General features: G+C 36.4%; 4 protein-coding genes across 6 annotated transcripts; 3 read left to right on the plus strand and 1 right to left on the minus strand.

The window, feature by feature from the left end:
- Positions 1-5,876: 5,876 nt before the first annotated feature.
- Positions 5,877-6,970, plus strand: LOC9310965 (F-box protein SKIP17). The gene is made up of 4 exons (XM_021021750.1): positions 5,877-6,149; positions 6,242-6,303; positions 6,404-6,475; positions 6,594-6,970. Exons 1-4 carry the CDS (start codon positions 6,096-6,098, stop codon positions 6,769-6,771), a joined length of 366 nt encoding a protein of 121 aa, XP_020877409.1. The 5' UTR covers positions 5,877-6,095; the 3' UTR covers positions 6,772-6,970.
- A 126-nt stretch (positions 6,971-7,096) lies between these two features.
- LOC9308887 (F-box protein SKIP17) lies at positions 7,097-9,987 on the plus strand. The gene is made up of 11 exons (XM_021021749.1): positions 7,097-7,552; positions 7,785-7,960; positions 8,041-8,136; positions 8,234-8,344; positions 8,455-8,564; positions 8,640-8,749; positions 8,847-8,911; positions 8,984-9,056; positions 9,152-9,214; positions 9,399-9,451; positions 9,563-9,987. The coding sequence occupies exons 1-11, from the start codon at positions 7,193-7,195 to the stop codon at positions 9,630-9,632; spliced, it is 1,287 nt and encodes a 428-aa protein (XP_020877408.1). The 5' UTR covers positions 7,097-7,192; the 3' UTR covers positions 9,633-9,987.
- A 1,039-nt stretch (positions 9,988-11,026) lies between these two features.
- On the plus strand, positions 11,027-13,814 carry LOC9308889 (F-box protein At4g02733). Of its 3 annotated transcripts, XM_021020654.1 has the most exons (12): positions 11,038-11,562; positions 11,650-11,825; positions 11,919-12,005; positions 12,107-12,217; positions 12,379-12,464; positions 12,555-12,667; positions 12,741-12,805; positions 12,897-12,969; positions 13,068-13,130; positions 13,237-13,295; positions 13,415-13,486; positions 13,588-13,814. In XM_021020654.1, the coding sequence occupies exons 1-12, from the start codon at positions 11,230-11,232 to the stop codon at positions 13,628-13,630; spliced, it is 1,281 nt and encodes a 426-aa protein (XP_020876313.1). In that variant the 5' UTR covers positions 11,038-11,229; the 3' UTR covers positions 13,631-13,814. The 3 variants fall into 3 exon arrangements, with proteins under 3 accessions (XP_020876312.1, XP_020876313.1, XP_020876314.1); XM_021020653.1 differs by having other exon boundaries at positions 11,027-11,562; positions 11,650-12,005; XM_021020655.1 differs by lacking the exon at positions 13,588-13,814 and having other exon boundaries at positions 11,040-11,562; positions 13,415-13,493.
- Positions 13,815-15,048: 1,234 nt separating this feature from the next.
- Positions 15,049-16,584, minus strand: LOC9308890 (COMPASS-like H3K4 histone methylase component WDR5B). Its single transcript, XM_002874852.2, has 2 exons — positions 15,841-16,584; positions 15,049-15,431 (listed from the first exon to the last, which is right to left on the minus strand). The coding sequence occupies exons 1-2, from the start codon at positions 16,531-16,533 to the stop codon at positions 15,141-15,143; spliced, it is 984 nt and encodes a 327-aa protein (XP_002874898.1). The 5' UTR covers positions 16,534-16,584; the 3' UTR covers positions 15,049-15,140.
- Between the last annotated feature and the right edge of the window lie 1,712 nt (positions 16,585-18,296).

The following is an 18,296-nucleotide window of genomic DNA, read 5'->3' on the forward strand; positions in this document are numbered from 1 at the left end:
AAGAGGGTTAAGGCAGGGCTGCTCTCTCTCTCCATATCTCTTTGTCATATGTATGAATGTCTTATCATCTCTACTTGACAAAGCTGCGGTGGCTAAGACGTTAGGATTTCATCCTCGCTGCAAAAACATGAAACTTACACATCTTTGTTTTGCGGACGATATAATGGTTTTTACGGATGGAAAAGCAGCTTCCATGGAAGGAATTCTTGCAGTGTTCAAGGAGTTTCAAAAAATCTCAGGTTTGAGTATAAGTCTGGAGAAATCAACTCTGTTTTTGGCCGGTATTTCTGGGACTAACAGAGAGGACATACTAGCTCGTTTTCCTTTTGATTCAGGAGCTTTACCAGTTCGCTACTTGGGACTGCCTCTGATGACTAAGAGGATGACACTTTCTGACTGTCTTCCGTTACTTGGAAAAATCAGAGCACGTATCAACTCATGGAAGAATAAATTTTTGTCGTTTGCGGGGAGATTGCAGTTATTACGCTCAGTGATCGCAAGTCTAACAAACTTCTGGATCGCTGCATTCCGATTGCCTTCTGCTTGTGTCAAAGAGCTCGAAAAAATTTGTGCTGCATTTTTGTGGTCTGGCCCGTCTCTTAACTCTCGGAAAAATAAGGTTATTTGGAAGGATGTTTGTAAGCCAAAGGATGAAGGTGGTTTGGGGCTAAAATCTGTTGTTGAGATGAATAAGGTCAGTTGTTTTAAGCTCATCTGGCGGATCGTTTCAGGTTCAAAATCACTTTGGGTAAACTGGATACAAAGAGAGCTTATTCGGTCTAGCTCCTTCTGGTCTGTCAAAGACACCACTTCCTTGGGTTCATGGATGTGGAGGAAGTTGCTTAAGTACAGAGCGCAGGCGAAGGAGTTTCACTCAATGGAGATAAAAAGTGGGCTCCAAACATCATTTTGGTATGATCATTGGTGCCCTCTAGGTCGGTTACATGATACTCTTGGTGATAGAGGTTTCATTGATTTTGGGATCTCCTCGGAAGTAACAGTGGCTGCAGCTCTTCAAAATCACAGAACAAGGCATCATCGTGTGGACTTTCTAAATCGGGTAGAGCTGGAACTTGAACGAATTCGAAACAGGGACATTGTTCTGAACCGGACGTATCCTTGTGGAGGAGACCAGATAACAAGTTCAAAGCTCGGTTTACCACCTCAGAAACATGGCAACAAATTCGAACTGCAGGTCAAAAAATAAGTTGGGTTAAGAGTGTTTGGTTCTCGGATTCTATCCCGAAACACTCTTTCCTGACATGGCTTGCGGTAAAAAACAGATTGTCCACTGGTGAGTGTATGGTCTCTTGGAATATGGGAGTGAACCCATCATGTGTTTTTTGTCAAGCACCGATGGAGACTCAGGAGCACATTTTCTTTTCATGTGCTTTCTCTTCACGGATCTGGGAGGGGCTGGCAAGTCGACTTCTTCAAAGAAGGTTCACTAACAGTTTCTCCGGGATCATATCTCTCCTATCAGATTCATCGATCAAAGGTACCCTTGGCTTCATTATACGCATTCTTTTCCAAGCAACTGTTCATACACTTTGGTTGGAAAGAAACAAACGTAGACATGGAGAATCACCAAGTGCTGCAGACCAAATAATCAAGTTTATTGATCGCATAATTCGCAACAGAATCTCTTCAATCCGTCTCTTGGATCCTCGCAAACTCGAAGATGGACTCCGCTTATGGTTTGAATCTAGGACCTAGTGTTCTTAGTTTTATACTTAGAATTCTTTCAAAACAATATTCGATTTAAGGTTGCATTCATTGTACAAAAGACTTTTTTGGTTGAATAAATTTAACATTCATTCAAAAAAAAAAAAAAAAAAGATGGTGTGCATGGTTTCCAAATAAAGATGTACGTTAAATTCTTCTCAAACATTATCCTTCTATATATCCTCAGAAATTGAATGTCCAAATGTGATGCTGGACTTTGAGAGATTCACCTTCTCTGTCCTGATGCAAGCTGGTAATCTTGGAGAGGATTTGATTCATTGATGAGCACAGACAAAGCATATATAATTCCATTAACTTCTTTATAGTATTCTCAACAAAGGTCCATTATATTATAAACCCCATTCCGCTCAGTCAGTCACTCTAGGCTCTAGATCCTTTGAAAATCCCCTCCTCACTCTCATCCTCAAGAGGAGAAAAGGTTAGCTAGAGAAGTACTTGCAAGCCATAACATGCACCCATCTCATCTTCCTTGTAGTGGATCTTTTGGTTGATCTTCTCAGTTCTGTGACATCATGAAAGCCAAAGTGACCATGCTTTTTTGGTGCATGAAGATCGGTTCGATCTCCTCCTCTCTGTATGCCTGGTGAAGCTGAGTAAATCACAGATTTTTTAGCTCATGGATTCTGATCTTGGAGTAAGGCTTGGTATGTCTCTTCCGCACAGATATTTCTTTTCTGCATTATTGCCTAATCCTAGAGGCCAAATCATGCTGAGTATCTGCATGTGACGGCGACGACGTTTTAGGATAATAATGGTCTTTTCTTGAAAAAAATATCCACATCTGTTTTAAATTTGATGATTTCCTTTAATTAATTAGTAGGTCCGTTTAGTAGCTCTTATTAAAAAAAGCTTAAGTTTAGAGAGCATAGATGATCTCATGTCATAAATAATAACACCATAGAATATGAATACATGACACCAACTTGCAAGAGATTTTCATCCCATTCCAAAACATCAAAAATAGTGTGTTCAGATCAAACAACAAATCTGTCAAGATTCACACTCTTAACTATTGTTATTTCCATTACATATATATATTCATGTTCTAAGAAATTCTCAAGCATCCTGTTTCCAAATCCTGATAGTTTTATCCAAATGATTTCCCGATGAAGCTATCTCGTTCTGAACCGGATGGCAACTCACTGAGATCACTGCGTCTATGTGGCCTTCCAATCTCTGCAGTATATTTCTCTGTTGAAGATCCCACAGATCCACACAATTGTCCTCTGATCCACTCACAATGTACTTCCCATTCGTTACAGAAAACGCTGATGTGATACAGAACACTTTGTTGGTATGTCCTGTGTACACTTTCAGAAACTTCCCCGTGGCATAGTTCGACAGCTTCTGTTAAATTTTGATCCAAATACAAAGATGAATCAATCCACTAGTAAAGAGCATTACAAGAGAATCAGTTAGTCACAGATTCTACATTTTGTTCTGTATCAAAAAATGTTCTCAAGATCAACAGATAACACAAATGCAAGAACTCATCAAAGACTAGACGAAAGTTCAACACCTAACTTCTTTTTCATGTCCTAATTAAAATGTTAAATAATCGGAATTTACTATATTTGTTCCGTAGGTTTTGGACTAAAGGAAGAAACAGCCCGAAATCTTGCTGAGGTATGGCTTCTTTTTAGTGTTTTTCTTCTCTCTTCACTTGGTACTGCCATCATTGGTTCACAAAACCCTTGACAAATTGAAATGTTTTTGTAGGGTCTTCCTAAGCTTACCTACATGAATATATCTGTCTAGAACGCCTGGAATTAGCGGTCGGTTTTTGAGGTTTGTTTTGAATGACCAAACATTAATTATCAAAATCTCTTATGAGGAATATTTTGATGTTCAGGGATTTAAGAATTAGCTGCAGAAACACTACAATCAAGACTCTAATACTGCGTGACTGTCCTTCTTTAGAGAGGATAAGAGTAAAACACATTATGTTTCAATTTTGCATCTTGTACTCTTAATGTCCCAACTTCCAAGTTTCTGAAAATATATGTCGATATACAGAGAGAAATAGGGTATTTTTTGGATTCACTTATCAACGGGCACACCAAATTCATTCGACATATTGTAAGTTGATATTTTTTTTTTCCTCAACGATGTGTATTATGCTAGTCTTCTATCTCCTTCACTACCATGCTTTTCAACTTGATTTATGTTTGCAAATGACTTCACTCACAAGTCATAACATCTTCCTTAATTTTCTCTATTAGGACGTAACAAGTGAAGTTATTGCTGATGGAGGCAGGGAAATTATCGTACGAAAGTAAGTAGATAGTTTTAGTTTCCGATTTTGTTTATTATACCATTTATAATACTATGCGTACTAATGACACAATTGTTGTGTGTGTGTGTGTGATGTAGGTATATTTTATCGAAGCTGAAAGAACAAAGATCAGATGTCACAATTGTAGCCAAATCTGTTTGTTTTTAGCTAAATCTAGATGAATAATAATCACTATCAAATTTAGTGGTTTTGGTTGTAAATTCATATCAAAAGATTCAGTGGAAATATTTAACTTGCTTTTTTTTTTACCTAATAAAGATGTGTTAAATCCTTCTAAATCCTAAAACAATTTTCTCATTATCTGCCTTAGTTAAAGTGATCTTGTCCTAAGATTTCCAATGTTTTCTTTTCCTTATGTACTCTTGAGGTCTCCACCAAAACTATGCCATGATCAGAGCAGTGATCTGCTGGAAAATGGTAGTGGGAATCTTAAAACAGGACATAGAGTGTAAGTTGGGAAGGCTAAGGCTAAGGCTACTGTCTCATATCCTCAAAAATTGAATGTCCAAATGTGATGCTTGACTTTGAGAGATTCACCTTCTGTCCTGATTCAAGCTGGTAATCTTGGAGGATTTTATTCATGACTTTTAACCTCTTCTGGGATGGCTTGACAGAAAATAAAAATGTCACACTGATCAATATGTAAGGACACAAATGCTCCCAAATAATTGGAGAACAAAGAAACAAGACACGGTTTCATGCTCATTGGCGCTGAAGCCGAGTAAGATCACTTAATGGCTTATACGCTTAAAGAAGTTAAATGGATAAAATGACTTCTAAAGACATTGGAGTTTGATCATCAACACCCTATTGAGTTACATTGTGACAGTCAGGCAGCTATCCATATAGCTGCAAACCCGGTATTTCATGAGAGAACTAAAGACATGGAATCGGATTGTCATCAAGTGCGCGACGCTGTTCAAGACAAACTCAAAACTATACCAAACAGATTTCTACCAATAACCAAGTCACTGATCTCTTGATGACTTCACCAAGACCAACGTTGGAGAGGTTATTGTCCAGCTTGGTGTTCGGAATTTCGTACCACCAATGTAGGGGGGTATTAGGCTAAAGATATACTGTATGTAAATATATTTTACATAAGATACGATTCTATCAAGAATAGGAATTATATAAAATACTTCTTTAATATATAAGACACAGACTTTACAACTAGTTCACACAACAACCCTAACGCGAGAAATTTTTAGGAAGAGATGACGAAGAAGGAGAAATAACGCAGTCACCAAAAGATGATTTGATCGGATCCTGAGAGGATAAACTACACCCAAGATCTGTATCACGAGTGACATGGATGATATCGATGCTCACCCAATATCTATTTCTTACATTTTTTCTGCTTTTGTGTTTATGTAATCATCTCTTATGGTTTCCTTTTGTACAACCAGCAGATCCCGTAAACTAGGTCGTGTTTTATCTTCACGCAAAGGATTTTTATCTTCACGCAAAGGATCTTCGTTCATGAGATGAGATCTCACAAATTCTTAATCATGGGTTTAATGGGTATTTTCCTTGATTACTAAGTGATATTTTTTTACTCTGATTGTAAATTCAGATCAAAAGATGTCGTGGAAACATTTTGTTTTACTTCTACAAATTAACTCAACGAGATTGATAGTGAAAAAAAATTAGGCATGTCTACTCTAATTTGGGTAAAAGATCTACTGACAACGGATATGGGTTGGCAGAATTAATTAGGATATCAAAAATTACTATCCATAGTTGAAAAAATCTAGGCATAATCTTGAGAAACTTTGTATAATACATAGAAATCATCGATCGGTTAGTATAATAAATAAGATAGTTGGGAAAATCTGAGCCAAACAAAAAATGGCCTTTGCAATGTTGCCTTCAGTTTCTTCCTCCAGCGAAAACCCTAACCCTAGTCCCCTCGGTCTCTCCGACTCTCCAGATTTCAGTCAAAGCGAAATGGATTCGATAATCTCCTCCTTGCTTACGTTTCCGGATTCTCCATCTCTGTCCATCAGATCCTCATTCGATCGAGTACTTGATAATCTTCTCTCCTCTAGTGATGACTCCGTTCAACTCACTACTCACAGGGAGCTTCAAATCCATTAGGCACATTGTAAGTTCTTACCGGATTATGCCAAATTCTGTAAATGAAAAGTATAACTTGGTTTTAATCTTAATCGTCTTCTTTTTGGATTACTCTAATAGGATATTTCAAGTAACCGCGGCTTAGCATCTTCAGACAGGGGCAAGAGATGTAACAAACCAAAGTAACCGATTGATCCTACATTTTCTTGTTTAGATAGTTAACATCGTATGAATTAGAATCGTACTAATGACTCACTGTGTTATATTTTCCATAAATTGTAGCTTTCCTCTGGAGAGGCTGAAAGAAGAAAGATCAGATGTCACATTTGTGGCGGACTTTCCTCCATTGCCTAGGTTTTTTTTTAATCTTCTTCTTGGTTTACTATAATAAATAGGCTTTAAAAATAATCATGTGATTGACGCTATCGAAGTCCTTGAATTCAAAAATGAGTTTGTGTCTGCAAAATTTCAGTTCCGAAAAGCCTTATGGTGTCTGCGATGAAGAAGAGTTGAGGCTGATAGAGATGATGGAAGCTGAGGACGATGAAGTGGACGACGAAGATGACTCGGATGAGGAATCGGACGATGCATCGGATGAGGATGAGTCAGAAGATGAGGACATGGGCTTTAATGTCGATTATTTGTTATGATTAGTGTTGGTAATCCGTTAGTGTTCGTTATTGAACTATTTCACGAGAAGTTATTCGTTTCTTTTGCTTAAGATTCTTCTTGTTGGGAGATTTGAACTTTGCACAAACATACGAAATTATTAAACGAATTAGAAAAAAAAACAAAAAAGTGACGTTGTGGTTTTATTTGGATATAAATAACATTGAAAAGTTTTGATGATTTCAAGTTTTTTTTTTTTTTTTTTTGCTTTTTCTTTGTAAAGTATGATTTAAAGTTGAAGTTTGACCATTAATTAAATTAATTAGAGAATCAAAAAAAAAACGAAAGTAAATCCAAACCAATTTTATAAGTATTTTTAGCAATAATTAATCCAGAAATTTAAAAGCAATAGCACATATAAATACTCTGCAACACGTGCCAAATTCGTTGCCAATAAACGTTATGGAAACTCCAAACCCTAAGCGACAGTGCCGTGATGATTTCTCCTCCATCCAAAGCCCTAATTCTGTTGCTATAGCTCCAGATTTCAACCAGAATGACTTTGATTCGACTATCTCCTCTTTCCTTTTGTTACCTGATTCGCCTTATAATTCTATTGGTTGCTCCTTCGATCGTGTGCTAGGTCAAGTTCTCGACTCTGCTTCTGAAGCTTCCGGTGATGATTCCGTTCGTGATCGTCTCATCGATCGTACTAACAAACTCGCATTTCTTCTTCTTGAATCCACCAAACGATTCTCTCGAATGCGCTCTACTCACTACAATTACAATTCTTGGTCCCTCCCTGAAGAACTCACCATTAAGGTAATGAACTTCTACGTTGCTTTAGGGCTCTCTTTTTTTTCTTGGGAGGCGATTGATCGATTCTCAAATTACTACAATGTTTTAGAGACAATCTAAAGATCTGTGTTCTGTTTTGGGGGTAGATGAAGAGAACTACAATCTTGTGTTTGGACAAGTGATATGTCTTATTAACGATATGTGAGGATATGATTTCGTGAGTGATAAGTCTCATGTATTGTATTTACAAAATCAGGTGTTTTCAGGGCTTGATACAAAGTCTCTGATGCAAGCTTCAGCATGTTGCACCATGTTCCGCAAATGTTCTATAGACCCTTTATGTTACTCTCACATTGACTTGAAAATGGGTGGCAAACGCGTTTTTGATGAAATTGTGTGTAGTATGATTCACAAAGCTGGAAAAGAACTCAGGTGTGTAATCTTTTTACATTAATTAGAACCTTCTCTCTGCTTTTGTGTTTGTGATTATCTCTTGCATGTGGTACATGCAGATCCCTTAAACTCGGTCGTGTTATATCTTCACGCAAAGGATCTTCGTTCACAAGCACTTGTCTCACCTCAGTAATTCGTAATCATGGGTTCAATGGGTATTTTTCTTGATTACCAAGAGCATGATATTGTTTGAATCTGATTCCAAATTTGATCTTCTTATTGGTATTATTTGTCTTTTCTCCATTCAACTAGTGGTCTCTTGAGAAGCCTACAACTTTACAATCTCGTATCGACAGGAACCAAGTCCTTATGCGCTATGTTATCAGTCTGTCCAAATCTCACTGATCTTATGATTGCTAATTTGTAAGTTGTTTCATGACTCTGATTGTCCAAATCTCACTGATCTTATGAGGTGCCATCGTCTATGCTTTATTCTAGAACATTACAATTTTTTCCATTATTCGGTGTTTAAGTGACAGGAAACAAATACTAGAGCAAGTACTAAAGACGCTCACTAAAAATCCTCGCTTGCTAATAGAGCGTTTATTCTTACAGAACAATATCGACTTAATTCCTGCATCAGGTAAACTTTTTCCACTGTAGAACTTTCCTCTCTAATCCCTCCCGGGTAGGCTCAAGCTCTAACAATGTGTGACAGGCCTATCGTCTTCAACGGTTGAGGCATTTGTTACCTCGTGCCCCAGCTTAACTTGGCTAAAGCTCGTAGGTTTTGGACTAAAGGAAGAAACAGCCCGAAATCTTGCTGAGGTATGGCTTCCTTTTAGTGTTTTTCTTCTCTCTTCACTTGGTACCGCGTACCATCATTGGTTCACAAAACCCTTAACAAATTGAAATGTTTTTGCAGGGTTTTCCTAAGCTTACCTACATGAATCTGTCTAAAACGCCTGGAATTAGCGGTCGGTTTTTGAGGTTTGTAATGACCAAACATTAATTACAATATCTTATTATCAAATCTCTTATGAGGAATATTTTGATGTTCAGGGATTTGAGAATTAGCTGCAGAGACAGTACAATCAAGACTCTAATACTGCGTGACTGTCCTTCCTTAGAGAGGGTAAGTATAAAACACATTAATTAAGTATCAATTTTGCATCTTGTATTCCTAATTACACAACTCCTAATTTTCTGAAAACTTATGTTGATATCCAGAGAGAAATAGGGTATTTTTTGGATTCACTTCTCAACGGACATTTCAAATTCATTCGACAAATTGTAAGTTGATATGTTTTATTCTCAACTATGTGTATTATGCTAGTCTTCTTTCACTAGTTTTTAAAAATTGTATGACCCAAAAGGTTATATAGACTGAACTAGTTACCATGCTTTTAAACTTGATTTGTTTTTGCAAATGACTTCACTCACACGTCATAACATCTTCCTTGATTTTCTCTATTAGGACGTAACAAGTGAAGTTATTGCTGATGGAGGCAAGGAAATTATCGTAGGAAAGTAAGTAGATAGTTTTAGTTTCTGATTTTGTTTATTATACCATTTATAATATCACAACTATGCGTACTAATGACACAGTTGTTGTGTGTGTGTGTGTGTCGTCTGATGTAGGTACATATTATCGAAGCTGAAAGAACAAAGATCAGATGTCACAGTTGTAGCCAAATCTGTTTGTTTTTAGCTAAATCTAGATGAATAATAATCACTATCAAATTTAGTGGTTTTGGTTGTAAATTCAGATCAAAAGATTTCGACATTTCGTGGACATATTTAATTTGTTTTTTTTTACCTAATAAAGATGTGTTAAATCCTTCTAAATCCTAAAACAATTTTCTGCCTTAGTTAAAGTGATCTTGTCCTGAGATTTCCAATGTTTTTCTTTCCTTATGTCTTGAGGTCTCCACCAAAACTATGCCATCAGAGCAGTGATATTCTGGAAAATGGTAGTGGGAATCTTAAAACAGGACATAGAGTGTAAATGAGATGCTGTACTGTCTCTTATCCTCAGAAATTGAATGTCCAAATGTGATGCAGGACTACTTTGAGAGATTCACCTTCTGTCCTGATTCAAACGGATAATTAATCTTTGAGGATTTGATTGATGACTTTTACCTGTTCTGAGATGGCTTGACAGAAAAATATAATGTCACATTAATGAAAATGTAAGGACAAATATACTCCCAACAAATTGGAAAACAAAGAAACAAGACACGGAGCATGAAACCGAGTATCACGCAATGGCTTATACGCTTAAAGAACTTAAATGGATAAAACCACTTCTGAAGACATTGGAGTTTGATAATCAACACCCTATTGAGTTACATTACGACAGTCAGGCAGCTATTCATATAGCTGCAAACCCGGCATTTCATGAGAGAACTAAACACATGGAATCGGATTGCATCAAGTAGTGCGCAACGCTGTTCAAGACAAACTCAAAACTAAACACTTTTTTTTTAATGTAATGTTAAATTATATTTAAAGAAAAAATAAACGATTTTACAACGAGTGCAACGGGTTATCGAAAGAAAATTTTGAAATCACAATCTGATTTTCTAAACACATTTCTACCAATAACCAAGTCACTGATCTCTTCACGACTTCACCAAGGCTCTACAAAGACCAATGTTGGAGAGATTGTTGTCCACTTAACGTAGGGAGGTATTAATTAGGCTAACGATATACTGTATGTAAATATATTTTACCTAAGATACGATTATCAAGAATAAGAAACTCTCTTTGTATAAATACTTCTTTACTTTGATGAATAAGACACAGACTTTACAACTAGTTCACACAACAACCCTAACGCGAGAAATATCTTGGAAGAGATGACAAAGAAAGAGAAACAACGCAGTCGCCAAAAGATGGTGGAGAAACGAAGGCACCGGCCAGATGAAGAAAAGTGATCCCATAAACTCGGTCGTGTTACATCTTCACGCAAAGGATATTGTTTACCAAGTGATATTGTTTGACTCTATTAATTGTAAATTCAGATCAAAAGATGTCGTGGAAACATTTTGTTTTACTTCTACAAATTAACTCAACGAGATTGATAGTGAAAAAAAATTAGGCATGTCTAATTTGGGTAAAAGATCTACTGACAACGGATATGGGTTGGCAGAATTAATTAGGATATCAAAAATTACTATCCATAGTTGAAAAAATCTAGGCATAATTTTGAGAAACTTTGTATAATACATAGAAATCATCGATCGGTTAGTATAATAAATAAGATAGTTGGGAAAATCTGAGCCAAACAAAAAAAGGCCTTTGCAATGTTGCCTTCAGTTTCTTCCTCCAGCGAAAACCCTAACCCTAGTCCCCTCGGTCTCTCCGACTCTCCAGATTTCAGTCAAAGCGAAATGGATTCGATAATCTCCTCCTTGCTTACGTTTCCGGATTCTCCATCTCTGTCCATCAGATCCTCATTCGATCGAGTACTTGATAATCTTCTCTCCTCTAGTGATGACTCCGTTCAAGATCAACTCATCGATCGTACTCTCGAACGCTTCTCGCTTCTTCTCGAATCCACCAAACGTCGCTTCCAGAAACGAGCCACACTCCACAATTCCATCTCCTGGTTCCTCCCTTCCGACCTCACCATCAAGGTAACCACCAATCTGGAATTATATATGCATTATGAAATGGTCCTAGCTAGCCTTTTGCATGTCTCATGGATTCATGATGATAATCAGATATTTTCGAAGCTTGATACAAAGTCCCTGATGCAAGTTTCTGCATGCTGCACAATGCTCAACAAGAGTGCCATGGACCCTTTATGTTACTCTCATATTGACTTGACAACAGCATTTCAACATGCTGATGACCGAGTTTTGAGTACTTTGATCAATCGTTCTGGAAAACAACTCAGGTGCTTGCATTTCTTAACTATGTTAGTTGAACTTGATGATCAATATATATATGTAACCATCTCTCATTGGTTTGGTTGCGTTTATGCGTGCAGATCCCTTAAACTTGGTCGTCGTGATGCTCCCGGATACGTTCCATCTTTGTTTACAAACTCTTGTCTTGCTCCACTACAATTTACTGGGTATAGATTGCTGGCTTGATCATCAATATATTCAGTGACGACATTTCTGTTTCTCTTTTAACATGTTTCTTATTTGGTATTTTGTTTTTCCATTCGACTAGGAATCTTTTGAGAAGCCTACACATCTACTCTATCGGATTCATGTACATTGATTCCTTATTGGCTCCATTATCAGCCTGCGCCAATCTAACCGATTTGAAGATTGTTGGAGTGTAAGTTAGAGTGCCTACCTTTTTCTTACTATACTTCTTGTATATTTGAATTGCATGAAATCTCCATTTTTTTTTTTTTTTTGCCTTTCATTTTCTTATAATAGAGATGCATCTTCTATCGAATTCTTTGGGAACAATTACACTTTTTTTTTCTTTGTCAGGAATGTTTTTTTAGAGCCGATAATAGAGTTACTTGCGATAAAATGTTGCTTGATAGAGCATCTATTCTTAGATAACTTTTCTCAAGGTAAAAATTTTATATGGTGGGGCTTCCTTTATTTTTTCCTCACAAGTTTGCTTAAGCTTACCTACTTTGTGTCTGGTTGATTTTGATTAGGCATCATAACATATTCAACCATCGAATTGTTTGTGACCAACTGCCCCAAGTTAACTTCTCTAACACTCCTAAATTTCAATCTAAATGAGGCAATGGCCCGAATCATTTTTAAGGTATGGCTCTTCTTCCTTTATTTCTTCTCACTTCATTTAGTACATGTACATTTACTAAGGGATTTTTTTGCAGGGTTTTCGTAAACTTAAGTATATCAATCTATCCAAAACATTTGAAATCGATGGGAGCTTTTTGAGGTTCATATGGTTTTAAACACAATGAAATGATATATCATCTTGGTTTCTATATATTTGCAAGATCTCTCATGACATAAAATTTTGATGGTAGGGTTTTGGGAGATAGATGCAGAGAGAGTCCTCTCGAGACACTAATACTGCGTGATTGTTATTCTCTCCAAGAGGTGAAGGATTAAACCATATCAAATTTTGTTAGTGGCATATTTCATTCTTAATGTAACACTCATATGAGCCCTAACTATTGAATCTCAAATTTACTCAGGGAGAAGTTGTGAAGTTTTTGAATTCAGTAATCGCGGGGAACTTCAAATCCATTCGATACATTGTAAGTTCTATATTAACCATTGGAACTGCTAAACAAAATGCATTTACAATTACTCATAAGTCATAAATATATCCCATTATTGCGTCTTTATTTTTCCCTCTAATAGGATGTATCAAGCAACAATTGTTTAGCTTCTAATGGTAGCAGAAGAACTTCCCTACCAAAGTACGTAACTAAACATTTCATTTACCAAACGTAGTCATGTAATCGATTCTCTCCATGATGGGTATTTTTTGTGTGTGGCCAATATATATTGTTATTGTTTGTGTGTGTTTATTTTTTAGCTTTCCTTTGGAGACGCTGAAAAAAAAAAGATGGGATGTCACATTTGTTGGGGATTTTCCCTTAAGACCAAGGTACTAATTGTTATTTATTAGGCTTTATTAAATTACTAGTTGAAGATGAAGTAACTGAATACTATCATTAATGGATGCGTTTTGTAAACTTGTGGCACCAGATTCTTTCATTTTGGCACCTTAACGGAGGACCTCATGGTGTGATGTAAACGTTTTTGGGCGACGTTTATGGATCTAAAGAAGGGGCTATTGGATTGGGGTTTTTAATGGATTTGAATCTATTTTGAAATCAAGTGTTATTCAATTATGTATTTGAAAATTTACATTAAAAGCTGTTGTTGTTGGATTAAACATTTGTTTGATGTATTTTAAAATATATTTAGACCAACTGTTATTCAATATCCATTTGATTTGTTTCATTTTGGATTTGAATGTACTTTTACTCATAAAACATGAGCAAAAACATTCCAACCATTTTATCAAGTATTTCATCTCCCTTCTCTCTCTCTAGATCGATGAATGAACAGAAACGTTATTAATTCACAAAGCTAGGTCTCTATATATCTCTCTCTCTTTATATATATATATATATATCTTCTCTCTATATATATATATATATATATCTCTTCTCTCTCTATATCTCTCTCTCTAGATCTCCTTCTCAGTAACAGATCAACGATCACATAAAATTTTTATCTCAAAAATATTTCATATCTCTCTCTCTCTCTCTCACACATATTTCATACTTCTTTATAGTATTCTCAACAAAGGTCCATTATATTATATACCCCATTCCGCTCAGTCAGTCACTCTAGGCTCTAGACCTCTGAAATCCCCTCCTCACTCTCATCCTCAAGAGGAGAAAAGGTTAGCAGGAGAAGTACTTGCAAGCCATAACACCCATTTTATCTTCCTTGTAGTGGATTCTTTTGGCTGATCTTCTCAGTTTTGTGACATCATGAAAGACTTTTGAATTTTGTCTCCATCTTTCAGCCAAGTGACCATGCTTTTTTGGTGCCTGAAGAGACACATGCATATAGGTGAAAAGAGATGTCTTTCAAAATTGTGCTTTTTGTGTCTCGACTTTCTCACCTATGATGATGGTTTTTGAAGTGGTTTATCGACTGTAAACTGCTTCTTTTAAACCTTTTACAAGGCGGTTTATTTTGTCTTGTGTTTGGAATCCAAAGGGAAAACATTTTTGTCTTGGGAAGATTCCTCTAACTCGGGCCCCTTTGTTATTTTGTTTTTAAAGTTAAAATATAATTTCGTTAGTAAATAGTATCGTGAAACTTGTTGTTATTAAAGAAAAGATCACGTTTATTTTTTTCATTTCACGAGTTCTTTCCTTATTAATTTTCAAAATTTTACTGTACTACATTTTATAATTAGAAAGTTGCTCACTCAGTAGTCAACTAATCTCTCTGGCCAGCTCAATGGTAAAAGGAAGGGAACTACATTTTATAATTAGAAAGATTTGGATAATTATGAAAAATAAATGTTTGGATCTTAAATTGAGAGAGCAATGAGCAATTTAAGAAACCACTGATCTCATGTCATCATAATACACCATAGAATAAGAATACTCACCAACTTGCAAGAGATTTTCATCCAAAATAGTGTGTTCAGATCAAACAACAAATCTGTCAAGATTCACAATCTTAAAACTATTGTTGTTTCCATTACATATATTTATTCATGTTCTAAGAAATTCTCAAGCATCCTGTTTCCAAATCCTGATAGTTTTATCCAAATGATTTCCCGATGAAGCTATCTCGTTCTGAACCGGATGGCAACTCACTGAGATCACTGCGTCTGTGTGGCCTTCCAATCTCTGCAGTATATTTTTCTGTTGAAGATCCCACAGATACACACAATTGTCCTCTGATCCACTCACAATGTACTTCCCATTCGTTACAGAAAACGCCGATGTGATACAGAACACTTTGTTGGTATGTCCTGTGTACACTTTCAGAAACTTCCCCGTCGCATAGTTGGACAGCTTCTGTTAAATTTTTGATCCAAATACAAACATGAATCAATCCATTAGTAAAGAGCATTACAAGAGAATCCATTAATCACAGATTCTACATTTTGTTCTGTATCAAAAAATGTTCTCAAGATCAACAGATAACACAAATGCAAGAACTCATCAAAGACTAGACGAAAGTTCAACACTTGACTTCTTTTTCATGTCCTAATTAAAACGTTGAATTACTATATTTGTTCTGTATCAAAATGGTCTCAAGATCAACAAAATACAAGAATCCATCAAAGACTAGACGAAAGTCTGATTCTTAACCTTTTGTTCATATCCCCGATACATGATGCATATTCGAAACCTAAATGCTACATTATTCAATTCATATCCAGATATGATTCACAGATTAAGCCAACAAGAAGTTTAAACTTACAAGAGTACTATCAAGCGTAGCAACGAGTATAAACTTCCCGTTAGGCGAGAACTTGGCGAAAGAAACAGCTGGAGATTTATCATCAATAAGAGTCTTCAAGCAAGTTCCTTCCTTAGCATCCCAAATTTTACAAGAACCATCATGACTTCCCGAAACAATCAACGATCCATCTCGATTAAAATGCACACTCGAAATCGGCATCGAATGAGCTTTAATCATCCTAACACATTTCCCAGTCTTCACCTCCCAAATCCGAATCGTCTCATCAAACGATCCAGACACAATCAAATTCGACGGAGGATTGAAATTAACACAGAACACGAAATTCGTATGACCTCTAAGAACCTTAAGACACTCGTAAGGAGATCTAGCGTCCCAGATTCGAAGCGTACAATCATCAGAAGCAGAGCAAGTGTAATGCGAATCAGAGGACCAAGCTAGATCGGAGATACCACTAGAGTGACCTTCGTAACGATGAATCAGAGAGTAGTTCGTAGCTGACCAGAGAATCATGGTTTTGTCGACGGAAGCGGAAGCCAGAAGATTCCCGTCGTTGGAGAATTTGACGCAAGAGATCGCCGCCGTGTGACCTTCTAGGGTTTTCAGGTGACGGTATGGCTTATACATCGGAATGTTTCCGCTTGTTCCTGCGTTACCGGCTCCGTTACTGGCTCCGTTACCACCGCTTGGCATCGCCGTCTCTCGTCGGATTTAGCCTCGCACTCGCAGTGGAGAGAGATGAATCACAATGAATTTCACCGTTACACGTATATATTAGTTTCTATACGTTGCGTTTAATATTGTGTGTGTTTTTTAGTAGAACGAATCGTATAGTATACTTATAAATATTCATAATAACGAATTGTAGAGAAAATGTAAAATTGTTTATAAATATACCTAGGCCTGGGCGAAAAACCCGGACCCGAAAACCCAAACCGAAACCGACCCAAAAAAACCGGTTCGGGGCGGGTACGGGTATTAGCTATTTACCCTATTGGGTTTTGTATTGTCGTACCCGTGGGTATAGGGTAAAACTCGATCCAAATCCGATACCCGAACGGGTACCCGATTACCCGAAATTACATATAAAATTTTTAGTATATCTAATATTTGAGTTAAATATATTTATATTCAAATATCCGAGAGTAATTACAAAAAAGAAATACATTTATATTTAAATACTTAAGACTAAATATATTTATACATGAGATATTTGTAAGTTTTTCGGATGTTTGGATAAAATTTTGGTTATTCGAGTAAAATTTTGGGTAAAAATTCGGATATTAGGATAAAATTTTGGATAAAAATCGGATATTCGAGTAAAAATTTTGGGTATTTGGGCAAATTTTTGGGTATTAGGGTAAAATTTTGGGTATTTGGGTATAATTGGGTATAATTTACCCGAACCCGACGGGTACCTGATTTTTTCGGGTATTTAGCGGTTCTGAAATTTTAAACCCAAACCGACCCGAACCCGATTGGACCCGAACCGAAACCGAACCGATATTTTAGATTTACCTTATTGGGTCTTAAACTTCTCTACCCGAAGGACCCGAACCCGACCCGCGTACCCGATTGCCCAGCCCTAAATATACCCATCGTATTAATTATGATTTACAAAATAGAATTTTGTGTTTTAAAATTCTAAATTAGACGATTCATGGGAATTAGAGCAGTCAAAATAGATCAAAAATCGCGGGTCGAGCCCACATCATCTCACTATGGGGCAGATTTGGGAAAATATATTAAATCCGCAAATAAGCGGGACACATGGATTAATTCGCAGTGGGTCATAGGTTTAATCGGTTTTCATCCGCGGGTTGGCGGATCAGCCCGCATATTAGTATTTATTGATATAATTATAATTTATTCAACATGTGGTAATTTAAACAAACTTTTAATAGTATATTGATTGATTTATTTATTTTAGTAGTATTTTAAATTTTGGTTACTTTAAAATTATTTAAACAAAATCCATGGACAATCCCGCAAATCCGCATACATTCGCGGGACGGATTTGTATTTCATATATGCTACCCGCGGGTCGTGCGGACCGACTAACTACAAGTCAAAATATTTTTTGTCTATCGCAAAACGGACTTAACGGGACAAATTAACTCGCTTTGACAGTTCTAATGGGGATATTATTTAGTCATACAACAAAATGAAGTTTGGACATAGTAATAATAGAAGGGAAATTGTTAAAAATGCCCCTTTTGGTGTGCCCTTTTTCAAAAATGCCCCTTTTAGATGTCCATTTTCAAAAATGCCCCTTTTTAAATCTGAAATTTTTATAAAGTTTTATTAGGTTTATAAGGTACTTATGGATTGTAACTACTACTTGAAGACTCGATCCAAGTATTTATAAGGTTTTATAAGGTGTTTTTAAAGGTTTTACAAGTTATTTTAAAGGATTTTTAAGGTTTTTCAAAGGTTTTACAAGATATTTTAAAGGT

The sequence above is a fragment of the Arabidopsis lyrata genome, assembly GCF_000004255.2.
Source record: "Arabidopsis lyrata subsp. lyrata unplaced genomic scaffold ARALYscaffold_6, whole genome shotgun sequence".
Lineage (NCBI taxonomy): Eukaryota > Viridiplantae > Streptophyta > Magnoliopsida > Brassicales > Brassicaceae > Arabidopsis > Arabidopsis lyrata.

What these genes read in the sequence shown, in the direction of transcription:
- LOC9310965 (XM_021021750.1), top strand. Translation starts at nt 6,096, where the DNA reads ATGACTCCGTTCAACTCACTACTCACAGGGAGCTTCAAATCCATTAGG. An exon ending in TCAAATCCATTAGGCACATT is followed by an intron (nt 6,150 to 6,241) that starts GTAAGTTCTTAC and finishes TTACTCTAATAG; the next exon opens with GATATTTCAAGTAACCGCGG. An exon ending in GACTTTCCTCCATTGCCTAG is followed by an intron (nt 6,476 to 6,593) that starts GTTTTTTTTTAA and finishes GCAAAATTTCAG; the next exon opens with TTCCGAAAAGCCTTATGGTG.
- LOC9308887 (XM_021021749.1), top strand. Translation starts at nt 7,193, where the DNA reads ATGGAAACTCCAAACCCTAAGCGACAGTGCCGTGATGATTTCTCCTCC. An exon ending in CGTAATCATGGGTTCAATGG is followed by an intron (nt 8,137 to 8,233) that starts GTATTTTTCTTG and finishes CCATTCAACTAG; the next exon opens with TGGTCTCTTGAGAAGCCTAC. An exon ending in AAGGAAATTATCGTAGGAAA is followed by an intron (nt 9,452 to 9,562) that starts GTAAGTAGATAG and finishes CGTCTGATGTAG; the next exon opens with GTACATATTATCGAAGCTGA.
- LOC9308889 (XM_021020653.1), top strand. Translation starts at nt 11,230, where the DNA reads ATGTTGCCTTCAGTTTCTTCCTCCAGCGAAAACCCTAACCCTAGTCCC. An exon ending in GATTTGAAGATTGTTGGAGT is followed by an intron (nt 12,218 to 12,378) that starts GTAAGTTAGAGT and finishes TTTCTTTGTCAG; the next exon opens with GAATGTTTTTTTAGAGCCGA. An exon ending in TGGCCCGAATCATTTTTAAG is followed by an intron (nt 12,668 to 12,740) that starts GTATGGCTCTTC and finishes ATTTTTTTGCAG; the next exon opens with GGTTTTCGTAAACTTAAGTA.
- LOC9308890 (XM_002874852.2), bottom strand. Translation starts at nt 16,533, where the DNA reads ATGCCAAGCGGTGGTAACGGAGCCAGTAACGGAGCCGGTAACGCAGGA. An exon ending in CTACGCTTGATAGTACTCTT is followed by an intron (nt 15,432 to 15,840) that starts GTAAGTTTAAAC and finishes AAAATTTAACAG; the next exon opens with AAGCTGTCCAACTATGCGAC.